At 46.0% G+C, this 14,732-nt stretch overlaps 1 protein-coding gene across 1 annotated transcript in view; it reads left to right on the top strand.

Annotated features, from left to right (window-relative positions):
• Positions 1-13,864: 13,864 nt before the first annotated feature.
• The window catches only part of LOC149341483 (protein Wnt-4-like), a 53,757-nt gene continuing 52,889 nt past the window's right edge, over positions 13,865-14,732 (top strand). Inside the window, exon 1 of the mRNA XM_089543593.1 lies at positions 13,865-14,120. Coding sequence (XP_089399719.1) covers positions 14,038-14,120 — 83 coding nt within the window. The 5' untranslated portion in view covers positions 13,865-14,037. The remainder of the gene's footprint in view (positions 14,121-14,732) is intronic.

Here is a 14,732-nt window from a genome sequence, read left to right as displayed (position 1 = left end):
ACATTAGGGTTTGCCTAAATTAACGAATGAATTTGTTTTAGAAAGCGAAGGCCTGAAGTCTTTGGTTCGAACTATAAAGTATCAATATAGGATTACCGACAATCTAGCTTCTGTGTTGCTTCAGTCGCACCAGGCCTAACAGGAACTTGTCATTGCCTAGTTTCCTGGTTTCGCATCGTCGGTGTTATTGTCGATGCGCATGCTCCTTCCGCATGAAAAAAGATAGACAAAACTTTATATATATATGTGCAAAGCTGCCGGTTCGTTGCCACGGCCACTCTGTGTTGGACTCCACCTTCCGGCGAGGATCACTTCGGACAACTGAATTAGAACCGGAAGCCATATATCCCGGACCGTGATGGAGACTAATACTTCCCCTTAGCCACGAATCCGCCCAGCCATTCGAAGGCTAGCGAGGCCATTTCTGCGTTGATCAGTTGTGGTAGGAGTCATGAGCAGCGTCATCATTATGTTAATCATTCCGCGCGGATCACACGTCTTATCTTGACGGTAAGCGGCTGTGTTTATTTTTTGTGAGCACTAATGTAATGTGAGTAATGTGTAATGCGTGAGCACTGTAGTCCTAATTCGGCGAAAAATCTGGGGTGTGTGTGTGTGCGTGCGAGAGCAGCAACAAACGGGGCGCTCGAGGTGTCAGTGTAGTACACACCCGGCAACGGGCGACCCATTACGCACCCAAATGAGCGACGATCGCCTCCGGCCGGTAGTGCACTTGCTCCCACGTGTGCGTAGACGCTATCGAGCCACACTCGAGAGACACGAACTCCTCTCCCGTCCCTGCTTTTCCAGCACCTTTATCGAAGCTGCTTTCCTCCCCTCTGCTGATCCTTGGCGGTTGTTACCTGGGTCCCCCCCTCTCACACACTCTACTTCTCGTTTCACCGAGTGCGACACTCAGCTCAGCCTCCACACCGACGCAGCCCAGCCTGCGCGCCGATTTTCCCGCTGATGCACTCGATGGCTGCTCGACGAGAGGTGGAAGGCTGCCCACTCGGAGGGGAAGGGGAGCTGGTCGACAACTCCCAGGACCTTATCAGTGACAACTTTTGAGGACGTGAGCGTTTTCGGCAATACCCGGCTGGAACGCGATGAAGAAGGGGAATGTAGGGGGAATGGAAACGGGCCCGAATAACGCGAGCCAAGCAATGTCCACACGCACACACACGCCATACCAGGACACGCTGGAACGGCGTAAAGAGCCTGGCTGGCCGCCGGAGAGCTTCCACCAAGAATGGAAAGGTGAAAAGAAAAACGGCTGCCGGAGATAAAACCTGCGCCGGACATGCGAGCGACGACATTTCGAACAGATGAAGGAGGAGGAGGAGGAGGACGATGAGGAAGGCAAGTGGCGGCCGTCCGGAGCGAGGTAGGTAGGCAGACAAAGTGAAGCGGCTGACCGCGGGCGAAGGAAAGGTAGCGGGTGGGAGAGGAGGTACTCTTGCCCCTCTCCCGCCCTTATAGGTGGGCGCAGTGATGTCCACAGATGACGTCTCGCGATAGCCGCACTGCGCGGTGAGTTGTGATGATGGGCAAGACTGAAGATTCGAGCCGGAGAAAACGACGCGATGTGGGGGCAGCGGGGCCACGAGGAGGAGGGGGGAGCCGTCGGAGACATACCAGGAGCACGGCGGAGGGTGTCACGTACCAGGTTTAATCGGGGGAACAAGTGGGTTCTACGCTGCGGTACACATGTCTACGTGGCGGCGGCGTGCGCGCGCGCATCGCCAAGGACGAAGCTCTCGGCTGACGACGCCAACAGCGACTGGATCTTCCCGTCTCCGCGTCTTCTTGCCTGGACGCGCCACTGCTCGTGGAAAGGAGTTGTGCTGTTGGGAGGGTGTTAGCAGGCTCGCGGCTTCGGCGTCTTGCGTTCGCAACGGGAGAGAGATCCCGCGACTTTTCGTCGAAAGAGGTCGCGCTGACGACGTAAGGTGTCATCGCGCACGGTGTCAACGCACTTGGCTCGGTGCCCGGCTGGCCGGGGCTGTTAGCGCTTATCTGCGGCCAAATTGAGCTCTTAGGATGGAATTATACAGAGATGTCTTCAAAAGCTGTCTGACCGAAAGGGGGCCTGGAAAGAAAAGTGGCGACGTGCTCCCTCGCTTTCATTGGCCTTCGTGGTCGACTAGACCCAGCCAATGGAAAGTTGCCAAGCTGCTATATCAGCACCTAAGCTCCGCCGCTTCTTATGTAGACTTCGCATAATGTCCGTGGTTCATATTTCTGCGCCTACAGTTTGCTGAGCTCTGTTATTTCGTAGCTTATATGGCGATGGGTGATATTCGGAGCAGGTAATGCTTGCACAGGCACTGGGAGGAAGCTTTATTTCCACGAAACTTACCCCGTGAAGCTTCTTTTGCCATGTGTTTGGTGGGAGAAGGTTTTTGCACCGTGAATAATAACTATCGCTTCAACCTCTTTTGATTTATCCGCTGTTAGTGTTCCTAACTTTTCCAGCAATGCTTTCAGAGCGAGTGGTTCGTTTTGGCCAGCTTATTACAACAAAAAGTGACATAAATGTTGAGCCGTAAAACCGAGAGCAGGCACTGTTCTTCATGAAAAGAAAATTTTGTGCACACGCCCAGAGAGCCGTGTCTTTTTATTTCAGAATTGTAGAGCTGATGTAAACGTCCTTAAAAACCAAGTCACGCAGCCAGCAATCAACGCAAAAAGCAGTAGCAACAAGAGAATAAGTTGTTCATATGTGTTCGAACTCACTGAACACAGCCACCTGTTTACTTGGCGTTGGGCAATCAGGTGTGCAGTGAGAGGGCAGCACGTGCGGCTGATCATGGGAGCAACGCCGGTCACCTCGAGAGCGGTGAGAACGAGGCAAAAAGCCGAGCACGTCGGGCGCACACGGAAGGAAAGGCGCGCGCGAAGCTCAAGGCTGTACGTGCGCTGGCGCCTCATGGGTGTGTCCCATTCTGACGACCCTGTCCTTGCACGTTTTGTGGCACGGTGGGCTCAGCGTCGCACGAATTTAATATCCTGAACGGCAGAAAAGCAGCGATGAAAAAAAAAAAGGCAGTACCGTGACACTGCCCGCTAGTCACCAGGACGACTCTTCCAGCATGTACGTTCGCCACAAAGAGCACCCGCGCTCAGTGATCATTTATCGATTGATCGTGATCGTGAGTGAGTGAGTGAGGGAGGGAGTGAGTGAGTGAGTGAGTGAGTGAGTGAGTGAGTGAGTGAGTGAGTGAGTGAGTGAGTGAGTGAGTGAGTGAGTGAGTGAGTGAGTGAGTGAGTGAGTGAGTGAGTGAGTGAGTGAGTGAGTGAGTGAGTGAGTGAGCGAGCGAGCGAGCGAGCGGCGCGTTTAATAGTGCATTGGTACGTTTCCGGCAGCTCTTAAAAGGTTCTCTGAAGCAATAAGCAGCCTTTTCATGTTATGTTTAGTAGTTCATGATCATTATAATTGGCAGTAATTAAGTCTTGATGAGAAAAGGCTATAGCAAAAAAATTTCAGAATTTCATGCTTGAGTACATGGAGATTTCAAGCAATTATGCTTACTATTTGCGATAGTTTCTTTGAAATGGAATTACTGTGGGCATTCCACGACATTGTATCTTGAAAAATCACGTTAAAAGTCTTAAAGCTAGGCAATATTTCTACAAGAGTTGATCGTAGTAAAAATTTATTTTGCGTGCCCATGTTTTTGCTCCTATGACAAAGAACCGCTTTTGTGTTCCCCGCGTCTTTTCTTCAGACTATTCTCTGCGTCCATTCATCAAGCTTAACGGGCATTGCATTTGCTGTATTCATTACCTGTTCGTTTTATTCTTCTGTAAAAATACCCTTGTGTCATTCGCCTAATTTATAAACAAAGCAGATGATGCAATACTGAACACATCCTTCATTAGAAAGCCGAACAAAAGGAATGATGCTGAAAACGCCGATTGATGAGACATGATCATATCGTTTGGAAGATAAACCTAACAATGAAAAGACACACATTACGCGTGTATACATTGTAATAGAATACATCGGCAAAAATTAAAGCTTCCCCTCGTCGCTATCAAAAATCAAGGCCGTGTCTAAAGCTTGACCCCTTCTGTCGCCAAGTGAAACGGATAATTCAGTTTAGTACTCGCCCCTATCGTACACAATTCTGCATCTCTGGTTGTTTCACCCATATAACGTTGTCTTGTTGCTTCCTTTTTAACAACCTACCTGATACATCATTTGTTTTTATTTTTATTGATATTTTATGACTATGACAGTCGATTATAAAACGTGTCTACAGAGCAAAATTTAAAATTATTCATTGTCATCTTCGGCTACTCCAGATCATTCATGTAAAGCGAGCGCAAGCAGCCCAGTAGACAAAATAAAAAGTAGAAGACGCACGTTTCGAAAATAAAGTCGCATAGGAACGTACAGGCCGAAGCAGTGTAAGAGGGAATCCTCTATTAGCATGCAGTCAAATATTTCTACTCAGGTATATGAGCGCGAAGCGTACCTTTCGCGGCTTATAGTTGGTTTTCCTCTTGGTGCCTTTTTTTAACGTCGTTTTTAAATTTGATGCCCATGAAAAAATAAATTTCGTTCTCGAGCATGAACTAATTGTGAACGTTCATATTTCTGGCAGACTTACCTCGCCATGAATGAAACTAGGCGTAAATATACGACGACATTAATGTAAATATTTTCTTCTGTGGTGTTTGAAAAAGCATTTTTACTGATCTCAACAATTCACGAGTAACACGCTGTGGTGTCTCTCTGCAATTAGGGCTCCCTGTTGCTGAGTGCGTGATCACCGCTTCTGAATTTCGATGGAAGCTTCGGAGATTTTGGTGCCCCTTAAAGCAACCCGATAAGGTGAAAATAAATACAACACACACCTTATGGCTTACACTGTTGCTTTTGCGTGTAAAACTTCTAGATTCTTTTGAAAACCATAAAAATTAATTGTATTCGAGTAGTGAGCTCAGTTGGTGTAAGCATGAATGGAAAGTCTACTTTTCAGAAAGGCAACTGCACTTTGACATCGCCCAGCGCCGTACATTTTTGACGAAACAACTGCTTTTTTTTTTTTTTTTTACAAATGGCACTAGAAGCTCTGTTTAAAGATCAGAAGGGATTCCTTGCTGATAAACTCACCCAGGAGACCTTGACGAAAACGTTCACATAAACACATGTGAAAATCCAGGGCTATGAACGTTTAGAAACACTTTCACAGATTGTGCTTTTCAGTGCAACGGGCTTATTCGCTGAGAGCCCTCTTGATTGAGAGAATTAGCTTCTTTAGTGTCTGTTAAGGAGCTTTTTTAATTGATCTTGCTCTACTCTTGAAAACAGACAGCATGTATACTTCTTGCCCCGTTGTCGGAGTTCATCGTTTTGTACAACCGCCAGCGCACGCCAAAAACAAAAACAAAAAATGTCCTGTTTAGCCGCCCTAGCTATTCTACCTAAAGTGCCGCCTTGTGCTACGAATGCTACAGTGTATTTTTTGTTGCGAAGTTTTCTAATGGTGGCATGTATGCTGCTGCTGTTTCGAGATTTCGAAATTGTTCAATATGGAACATTATGAGCCACCGTGACCGAAGTGTTGTTCGAAAATCTGCAAGAGATATGAAAAAAATCTTACCGGTGACTCAGGTTGACCATTACGCACTTGTTTCGATAACATTCCGTGCTTTTTACGGGCCAGACCTGTTCCAGCACCAGCGGTGTAAATGGAAAAATTAACAGCACCACCTCATCACGAAGTGCGAACATAACATACCAAGATTTTAATCCTCTTAGAGAAACAAGGCAGTGCTTTTAAATATTTCGAACAAACGCGGGATGCAAGCGTCTACTCTACAAACAGAAAATAAACTTGAAGGCGAGGCATGAATTCTTTTCTTTCATAGCTGCTTTATCACGTCTTCCAAGACGTGAGAAAAAGTGACATTTGCGGCTGAAGGAGATGTCAGTCAGTATTTTTCACACGCTGAATCGGCACTTCAACATAATCATTTCCGCTCAACTTCCCTTCAGTACGCGAAGGCAACTTGGAGGCGCTAAGATGCACAATTTCATCATCTTGGCTTTCATTTTCTGAAAGATCGCCAGATGCCTGTTGAATGTCTACAGGGCAGCTTAAAATAACTGAAGTCAGACTGGTAATACCGAGTTTGCAAGCGATGACAGTTTGTCGAAACGGCAAGATGGTAGGAAATAATGCTGCGAATAGGCGCGGATCCTGCATCAGTTTTTAAATGCTGTGCGCATGATCAGTCTGTCATTGTGTGTTAGCTGTGCTGTTGTCAGTGCATAATATATCTCCAATGGATGAAGTGCGTTTTCGATGTCAACGCAAATGATCCCGGAAGAATCGTCTGCCAGCTACTTCCGGTTCCAATTTTCTGCCACTCTTTGCCTTTTGCATTGCAGTCGAATCGTAAGCGTGTGGTTATTACGCCGGCGTAGGCTGGTTGTTCTGCGTATGCGTTGCGGTCGGTTTCCCGTGCGTTTGAATAGTTTAGCGCTTCTGTACGTAAGTCATTATATATGTGTTTTCGCCGCACTGCGATGTGTTGAAGCCTGTACAGTTAAGCAGACGATAGACGCATTTTCCTCCAGCAAACGACCCACACATCCCACTGGGCGCACTGCGCGTCTCCGCACATCGCACTGCATGCTCATAGAAAGCCTCGCACCATTTTGATTATTCTGGTTGAATTTCATGCATGAACACGCCACGAAGCAGAGCAGAGTCGAAGTCACGCTGATCATGCGATGAACTTGAACTTGAACTTTATTCAGGGTGTCGTGTAGAGAAAGAACATTTACACATGCATGGGACACTCGGAAAAAAGGTGAACTAGTCAGCTTGACTGGCCCTCAGTCCCCTACGGCGTGAGAAGCAAGGACAAATAAAAAAAGAGCGGGCAGTGCAGCAGCACGTGCATAATGTCTGTATCCGAAAAAAAATTAACAGTCGGTAATATAACAGTAATAAAGATCATTCATGGTGAGCGAGAGACATTCAACAGAAATACGAAAGTACAAGTGTATTGCGAGGTATAGCAATTGTAGACATGGCATTAGTTTTCGAGCCCTAAAAATTTTAAGTGATTGAATAACAGACGTGGAGGAGTGGACAAGGGATCAACGTTCGTAGTTTGTAATTTGTTTAGCAACGTTGCTAGTGTGTAAACAAATTGTTGCTTACCATAATTAGTCCTTCGTCGCGAAACAATCCATCTTTCTTGTCGACGTGTTGAATATGTAGAATTTCTTGGGACCATGTGCATGTTTTGGAGGCTTTTGTCATAATAACGTGATAGTTTTTTACATAACAGCAATAGTCTGAGGTCGTATAGGTAAATAATATTTGCCACACGGGTACGTGAAAAGGCAGGTAGAATAGAATTCTTTAACGGGATGTTAAAAATTACCTTCATAGCTCTTTTTTGCGACATATATGTTTTCGTTTCGTTTGTTCGCGTCGTCGTACCCCAGATAATTTGGCCGTAGTTAAGTTGTGCTGCAATTAATGAATTATAAATTAACATTTTCACATGGAGGGGTACTGTAAATCTTAGCTCAGATAATGCGCCAATAACAGAGGCGATTTTTGTTGCGGTGTTATTAGAGTGTTCATCCCATGACAATGTGCTTATAAAAAATAGACCCACCGTTTTAAATGTGCTTACTACCTCGATTGGTGTCATACTGTACATGAACTGGTGGAGTAAATTGACAGGGCAAATTTTTCCCAAAGAAGAACATTGCTTTTGTTTTGGAGGAGTTAACTTTTGGGTTGTCTTGGTTGCACCATTTTGCCAGGTTTGCCAGGGTTGTATTAGCTGCGTTTACAAGACTTTGGCGGTCACATCCTGACAACAGGACTGTTGTATCATCTGCGTCAATAGCGATCTGCGGCTCACGCGCAATCTTTACTATATCGTTTATGTATATGTTCAAAAGAAACGACCCTAAAACACTTCATTGTGGCACTCCTGATTTTATTGGCTTAGATGCAGTACAATCAGCTATGTTGCAGTACAAATAAATTAGCAGGATATACAATAGTAAAAGAACGAATACCATGAAGCAAACGAGCAGGAGAGAAAGTTGGAACCAGAAGTAGCGGTAACAGACGGCTTCCTCGTGATCCTTTGCGTGGAGTCTGCAAACGCACCTTACCCATTGACATCAACACAGCTAGCGTAATGTCAAAGCAACAAACATGCCCAGCATTTAAATTATTAAGAAAGCGTTTGTCGATTAGAGTTACGAAAAAAATAAAAGGCCTATGTTTGTTTTATAATATTAAGAAGCATCTTTCGCGTGAAATGGTATTTAAGTGAATTATTGTCTCGGCGCAAATGGGAAATGACATTGTTTTCGTCTGTAGTCTCCAGAGAAAGCATGCCACTAAAGGAAATGCAAAAAAAATAGACGGATTATTTATTGTTTCATGTCCATTTTTAGTTGGTATGCTGCACGTACACCTGCATTCAAAGTTTATGATACACGATATCAGCGAAAACATTTAATTTCATCGCTGTCTGCGCGCGCAGCTTAATTGCGAGTGCGTAAATTATAGTGCACCGTTAAATGTCGAGAAATGCGCTCTGGAAGCCAATAAATTAAATTTATTCTGCACAGTCCGGTTCAATAACTTCTTGGCGGCGGGTGTACCATTATTCGTGATGCACCTTACCATGCTGGGTGGCAGACCAAGTGTTTTCCTGACGCTAGTTTATATCTATATAGATCAGAAGGTGTAGACGACCGCAGATATTTACATAGTACGTTCAGGAATTCAATTCAGTGAACAACATTCCGGCTTTACAGCTCGCTTGTCCTGCAAAACACGGAGAACACATGGCAGATGTTGACAGCGAAAGTGATGAAAACCTATCCAGTATCGTTAAACGTTAAGCCTCCCATACGCTCCACGATACGATTTTTATTGCTAGAATACGCTATGTATAGCTAGCTGTTCACACTTTCAAGTGAAATTTAAAACAGTATGCTTGATAAGCCAGCAAGCTACAAAAGTTGCTATAACACGTTTTGACAATTAACGTAGCCGCTTCGTTTGCATATGAGGCTTTCCCTATTCTTCAAGTACTGTCAGCGCGTTCTCAAAAGTTGCAGGGACAGGCCCTAGCTGTGCAGCTTGTGCAACACTTCCAATGGTGCACGTATGAGAGCCGGAGCCCGGACAGGTTAATCCATGATTATTGGCATCACGACTGCCTATAGTCATTAAATTCGCTTTCGAATGTGTGCCATGTGGCAAATCATCGAATAAAACGAAGTATTCATTTTCATAACGGCATTCCTTTCTTTGAACGCATTTCACAGCAATGCGCTTTTGGAGCCACTATACCTCTTCAGTGACACATGGATGAAGTCAGTGATTGTCATTTTCAGAATGGAATGAAAAACTTTATTTATGAGCTCATTAGAAGCTTATTGGTGGCTTCATAGCTCAATGTCCATGATGACGCTTCATCTCTTTTGGCCGTACCGAGCCGAAGTGCAAATATATACCTCTTGCACATTGATTCACTCGAGAAATGGACGTATCGAGCTGAAATAGTTGTCTTACGTTTCAGAGAAAACGCAAACGTAGTATACAAAGGGTTCTATTTTCTGCCGTGTTGATTACTTCCACACTACTTCTATAACATATATAATTAGTGACTCAACCAAACCAGAAAATCAAAGGAGTACGTGGAGTGGCTATACAAGTGCCGACTTTTTAATGGCGCGCTGGTTTGCTTATAACTTGAAAACAAGGATGTTTCTGAATGCTGGAGCTCTTTCGTAGGATTATCTCTTACTTCACGCATGTATAGCGGTTGGATATTTCGATTTTTATTTCTTTTAAATTGTACAGGCTTGAAAGAGTGCGTTGTTAGGTGAGTCGGTCAGACATATCTTCAAAATATACTGCGCACACGGAAATAAGGACGCGAAGGTACACCCAACAAGCGCAGGCTCGCGACTGAATACATATGAAAGGAAACACATCTTACATGCCTTCAAGCGTCATATCAAGGACCATGCGCAGTTCAGATATCTGCCTTCTTTTTCATAAAGATTGATCGAACGGTCACTTATCAATCATCCCCACGCTTACTGATGAAAAACACCTAGGCAAGTTCACGTGCGACCTCGTCTCTGCTTCTCTTTAAAATATTTGTTTTCATTAGCAAAGGTAGACATGGCTACTAGCGTGTAGCTTCCGGACAAGCGCCGCAGTGCGGGACGAAATTCGACCCTGTATTTGTCTCCATAGAAGGGTGGTGTTCCCTTCAGCGGTCATTTAAACATCGGCCCGTCTGACCGATGTATGCCCTTCCACAAGTTAGGGGACCCTCATATACAACGCCCGTCCGACACCTGACATATGGGTTGGCACGACGCTTCACGCAGTCTTGCGTACTTTTCCATTCGGACATGACAAGCGGACATAATGAGGCGAATTTGCACGGTGCGAAAAGCACCACCAGCACATCGTACCTCTTCGCCACATTCTTCAAATTGTGGGAAACTCTGTGAGGGTAGGGCAGCACCGCTGGCCTTCTTTTCTCTGATTGGCCACACTCATGGCGCGGTCTGGCTTTCAGTTTTCGTAGGAGCTTCTCTGCGACAGCAGCAATGAGAGTAATCGGGAACCCAGCTTTCACCAACCTATTGGCCTGAGTATTGAGGCTCGCATCTACCAGGAGCGCGCATGACTTAGCCAAGGCGCTTTGCATAAGTTGCGATGGCCCGGTTCAAAACACCTGTGGTTTGTCGCTGAAAAATTTTATGTCTTTACTTGAATCTTATCTTAACCTTTGTATCCTTTAACAGCCAGTTCTTTGTTCGGCGTAAAGGCATTTGCTTTGGTTCGTGTGGCACCTGTACTGGTTGACATCTTTTTATCTGTCATTGACTGTGATGTTTCGCGCTTTTTGGGCGACGAAATTATTCTGTTTTTAGATATGTTGATGATTATTTGGTTTTTGTTAAACATCAACCTAATGTGCTACGCACTGCGACCGTAGAAGAGGTTTTATCCATTTTCAGGCGGCACGGGAAGGGTCTAACCTTTACCCACGAACTTCTGGATCATGAAAAACTACAGTTTTTAGATATTAACTTGACTTTAACGCCAGATCACGTATGTGGGTTGTACTCGCCACGGGCCCAAAGAGACCTGTTACCGTTTGGATCAGCAGATTCAAACACTGTGAAACGGGCCATCGCAACTTAATGTATGCAAAGCACCGGCTTAACCTAGTCATGCGCGCACCTGGTAGATGCGAGCCTCAATAATCAAGCCAATAGGTTGGTGAAAGCTGGGTTCCCGATTACTCTCATTGCTGCTGTCGCAGAGAAGCTCCTACGAAAACTGAAAGCCAGACCGTGCCATGAGTGTGGCCAATCAGAGAAAAGAAGGCCAGCGGTGCTGCCCTACCCTCACAGAGTTTCCCACAATTTGAAGAATGTGGCGAAGTGGTACGATGTGCTGGTGGTGCTTTTCGCACCGTGCAAATTCGCCTCATTATGTCCGCTTGTCATGTCCGAATGGAAAAGTACGCAAGACTGCGTGAAGCGTCGTGCCAACCCATATGTCAGGTGTCGGACGGGCGTTGTATATGAGGGTCCCCTAACTTGTGGAAGGGCATACATCGGTCAGACGGGCCGATGTTTAAATGGCCGCTGAAGGGAACACCACCCTTCTATGGAGACAAATACAGGGTCGAATTTCGTCCTGCACTGCGGAGCATTGCCCGGAAGCTACACGCTAGTAGCCATGTCTACCTTTGCTAATGAAAACAAAAATTTTAAAGAGATGCAGAGATCAGGTCGCACGTGAACTTGCCGAGGCGTTTTTCATCAGTAAGCGCGGGGATGACTGTGTAAGTGACCGTTCGATCAACTTTTGTCAAAAAGAAGGCAGATATCTTAACGGCGCATGGTCCTATATATGACGCTTGAAGGCATACAAGATGTGTTTCCTTTCGTATGAATTCAGTCGCGAGTCTGCGCTTGTTGTGTGTACCTTCATGTCCTTGTTTTTGTGTGTGCAGTATACTTTGAAGATATGGACTGAATTTTTCAGTGTTTTGTATTTCAGAATGGTATCTTACCTTTTTTTTTTTCGGAGTATTTTTTCGACGAACGAATTACTGACTTCTTTCGGTTATTTAATGTGACAATCCTGTGCGGTCAAAAGCTACTGCGTTGTTGTCAGTTTGTTTGCCAGTGACTGAATTGCAAATGGTAGTATTTGGCGCCGAGCTTGTAGAAGGCACTGCTGTCTCATCAGAAAAGTAACTCAAATTAAATGTGATAGCTAGGAGACGAAAGCGCAACTTGGTAGACATGCTACCGTTGGCTTTTTGCACTGGATTGAGAGAAAGAGCGGCTGTCACATTGTCTGTAAGTTCATAGCAGCGATAGAACGATAGAACTGCCGCTAAATCGTCGAGGTATACAGAACGTGATACTTTTTCGTGCCGCCCATGATCGACTTCGTTTCAGTGTCCCAGGTGAATTTGGTAAGCTTACTTAGCAGACTGACTGCTTCAAACGAATGATGATAGGGGAAAAACGATAATTAGCTGGCAGGCGACACTGGGGTGGTGCTTCCCGGTCCGCACAGGCGTGGAACAAAACGGAGCAATACCTAAAATCGCACAACTGTGTTGCTTATCCAATAATACCACCGTCGCATCATACCCCTCGGTTCCGTACTGAGTGTAACCCATGCTCAGTAACCAGCTAGCTATGCCTTGCATGCCAAGAATACTGATAATTTCACGTTAAAACCAGATTTCGAAAACTGAATTGGGCGTTCTTTTATCGTTTTCTTTTTTCGGTTTGAACCTCAAAGTCCAGCCGCTATTAATATAACTTAGCACCTAGCTGTTTGCTGGTTTTGTTGCTAATGGCAACTATTTCTACTCAGCTTGCTACGCTTACAGCGAGCACTGCTTGACACATTCCAGCTGTATCCAAGTTGATCGACCATTTTTGCAGGCTGGCGGTAAGCATTGCAAGCTTGCATGGAATGGAAACTGAAAGCGGATTTTTAAATCTTGCCTCAACCAACGCAACTCCTTGTGGCGATTGTTCGGCTGAAGTGCTACTGCTAATCACGATAGCTTAAGACCCACCTGTCACATAGCGATTTCACGTGTCGATAACTTCGCTGATATGGCCCATGAATCGCTATGAACATCGATGCTCAACTAAGTGGTCGTTCTTTTCGACTGCAGCTATACTTAGGACGTGAGGAGTGCTCGTCGTGTTAAAGACGAAGCGACTGCAGGTCTCGTATCGTAAACAAAAAACAAAGTCGGCTCGCCTGCGTCAGGTACGTTCAGTCCTCAAAATAAGTGTAGCGGCGTCATAAGCCTCGCGTACTTTGTAAGTCAGCCACTCCGCGCTAATTGATGCGGCTTACGAGAGACGCCGCGCCACTTATTCCAGTTGCGTAAGTGCGGATTCCGCGTTATGTAACTCGAGAAACTTCCGAGAGTACCGTACAGGCTCTCAGAGCGTCTTCTCGCCCTTCCCGAGCGCGGGAGGGCACTTTTGCTTTCTCTGGAGTAATGTTTAAAAACTATGGCCAGCGCGGACAAGAGCTGGCCGTCATGGACTCGCACTCTCACCCATAAACGCTAAGCCGTGCGCAAGCAAAACCAAAATACAACCGTTGAGTTGTGTGTGTTGGGATGACGGGGGAAGGAAGGGGGGTACAAATCGGCCGCCTCGTGACGCGATTGGCGAAAGAGGGGTCCGACAGCGCCCTCTCACCCGCGCCTCCATTGGTGGGCGGGCTGAAGCAGACGACCGCGCGCGTCTGCTACGGCGGCTCTCAGACGACGCGCTTTTCGTAGTGCGCCAGCGACGTGCGGTCCGGGCACCGTCTCCCCGAGTTTCGGCCATGGATGTCTTCGGTGAATTCGGGGCTCGCGTCGCGAATCCTGCAGCTGCGGAGACTTGACGCCTACGCGGGAACGACGCTGGTGTGAGGTGTGGTGACTCAAGACGGACACAACGGCATGGGCGTGAGACCGGGGCCTCTGCTCGCGGTCTGGTTAGCGCTCGTCTGCTTCTTGTACCGGCCCGCGCACTGCAGTTGGTGGTGAGTGGTCCGTTGACTCCTCGCATACGATCCGCCGTGCTTGTTCAGTACTGCAGGCAGGTTATGACTGTATCGAACGGATCGAGAGACAAGACTGACAATCACTCCCGCGGTTTTCTGGTCTGTGTGATGGTTAATGCGGTGTGCCTCTACGAAGTAGCCATTGGGGGCACCTGGGGTTAACAATCTTACCGTAACTTAAAATAAACTAGCACTCTAATCTGCTGAAATAAACACCTTAATGTCGAGAGACAGTTTACTGACGAGCAGTACAAAAAAAAATATATGGGATGAAAAAAGGTGTAGCTAATAAAAAAGTTATGTTCGTGTTATACGTTACACAGGGCACGTGCTTTCAAGATAGAAGGTAAAAGAAACTTATCGAACACATGTTTTAGCTTTTAAGTATATTCTTGGCTGTTCCCATTCATATTTGACGCCATTCTTTCGCTCTATACACCAGTTATTTGATGATGTATTACCAAAATCGCTGATACAGGGCCCTTTGTGATGAAGTGAATTAAACTGACAGAAACGGACATAGAACGGAACAGATAGACAAACTTGTATAGCTTCTAGCAAGCCGTTCAAAAGGGATAATTTCAGACTCAG

The sequence above is a fragment of the Amblyomma mixtum genome, chromosome 5 (genome assembly GCF_055824585.1).
Source record: "Amblyomma mixtum isolate Tamu chromosome 5, ASM5582458v1, whole genome shotgun sequence".
In the NCBI taxonomy this organism is placed as follows: domain Eukaryota; kingdom Metazoa; phylum Arthropoda; class Arachnida; order Ixodida; family Ixodidae; genus Amblyomma; species Amblyomma mixtum.
Note: the sequence above shows the minus strand (reverse complement) of the source record. Positions and strands in the feature narration are given on the sequence as shown.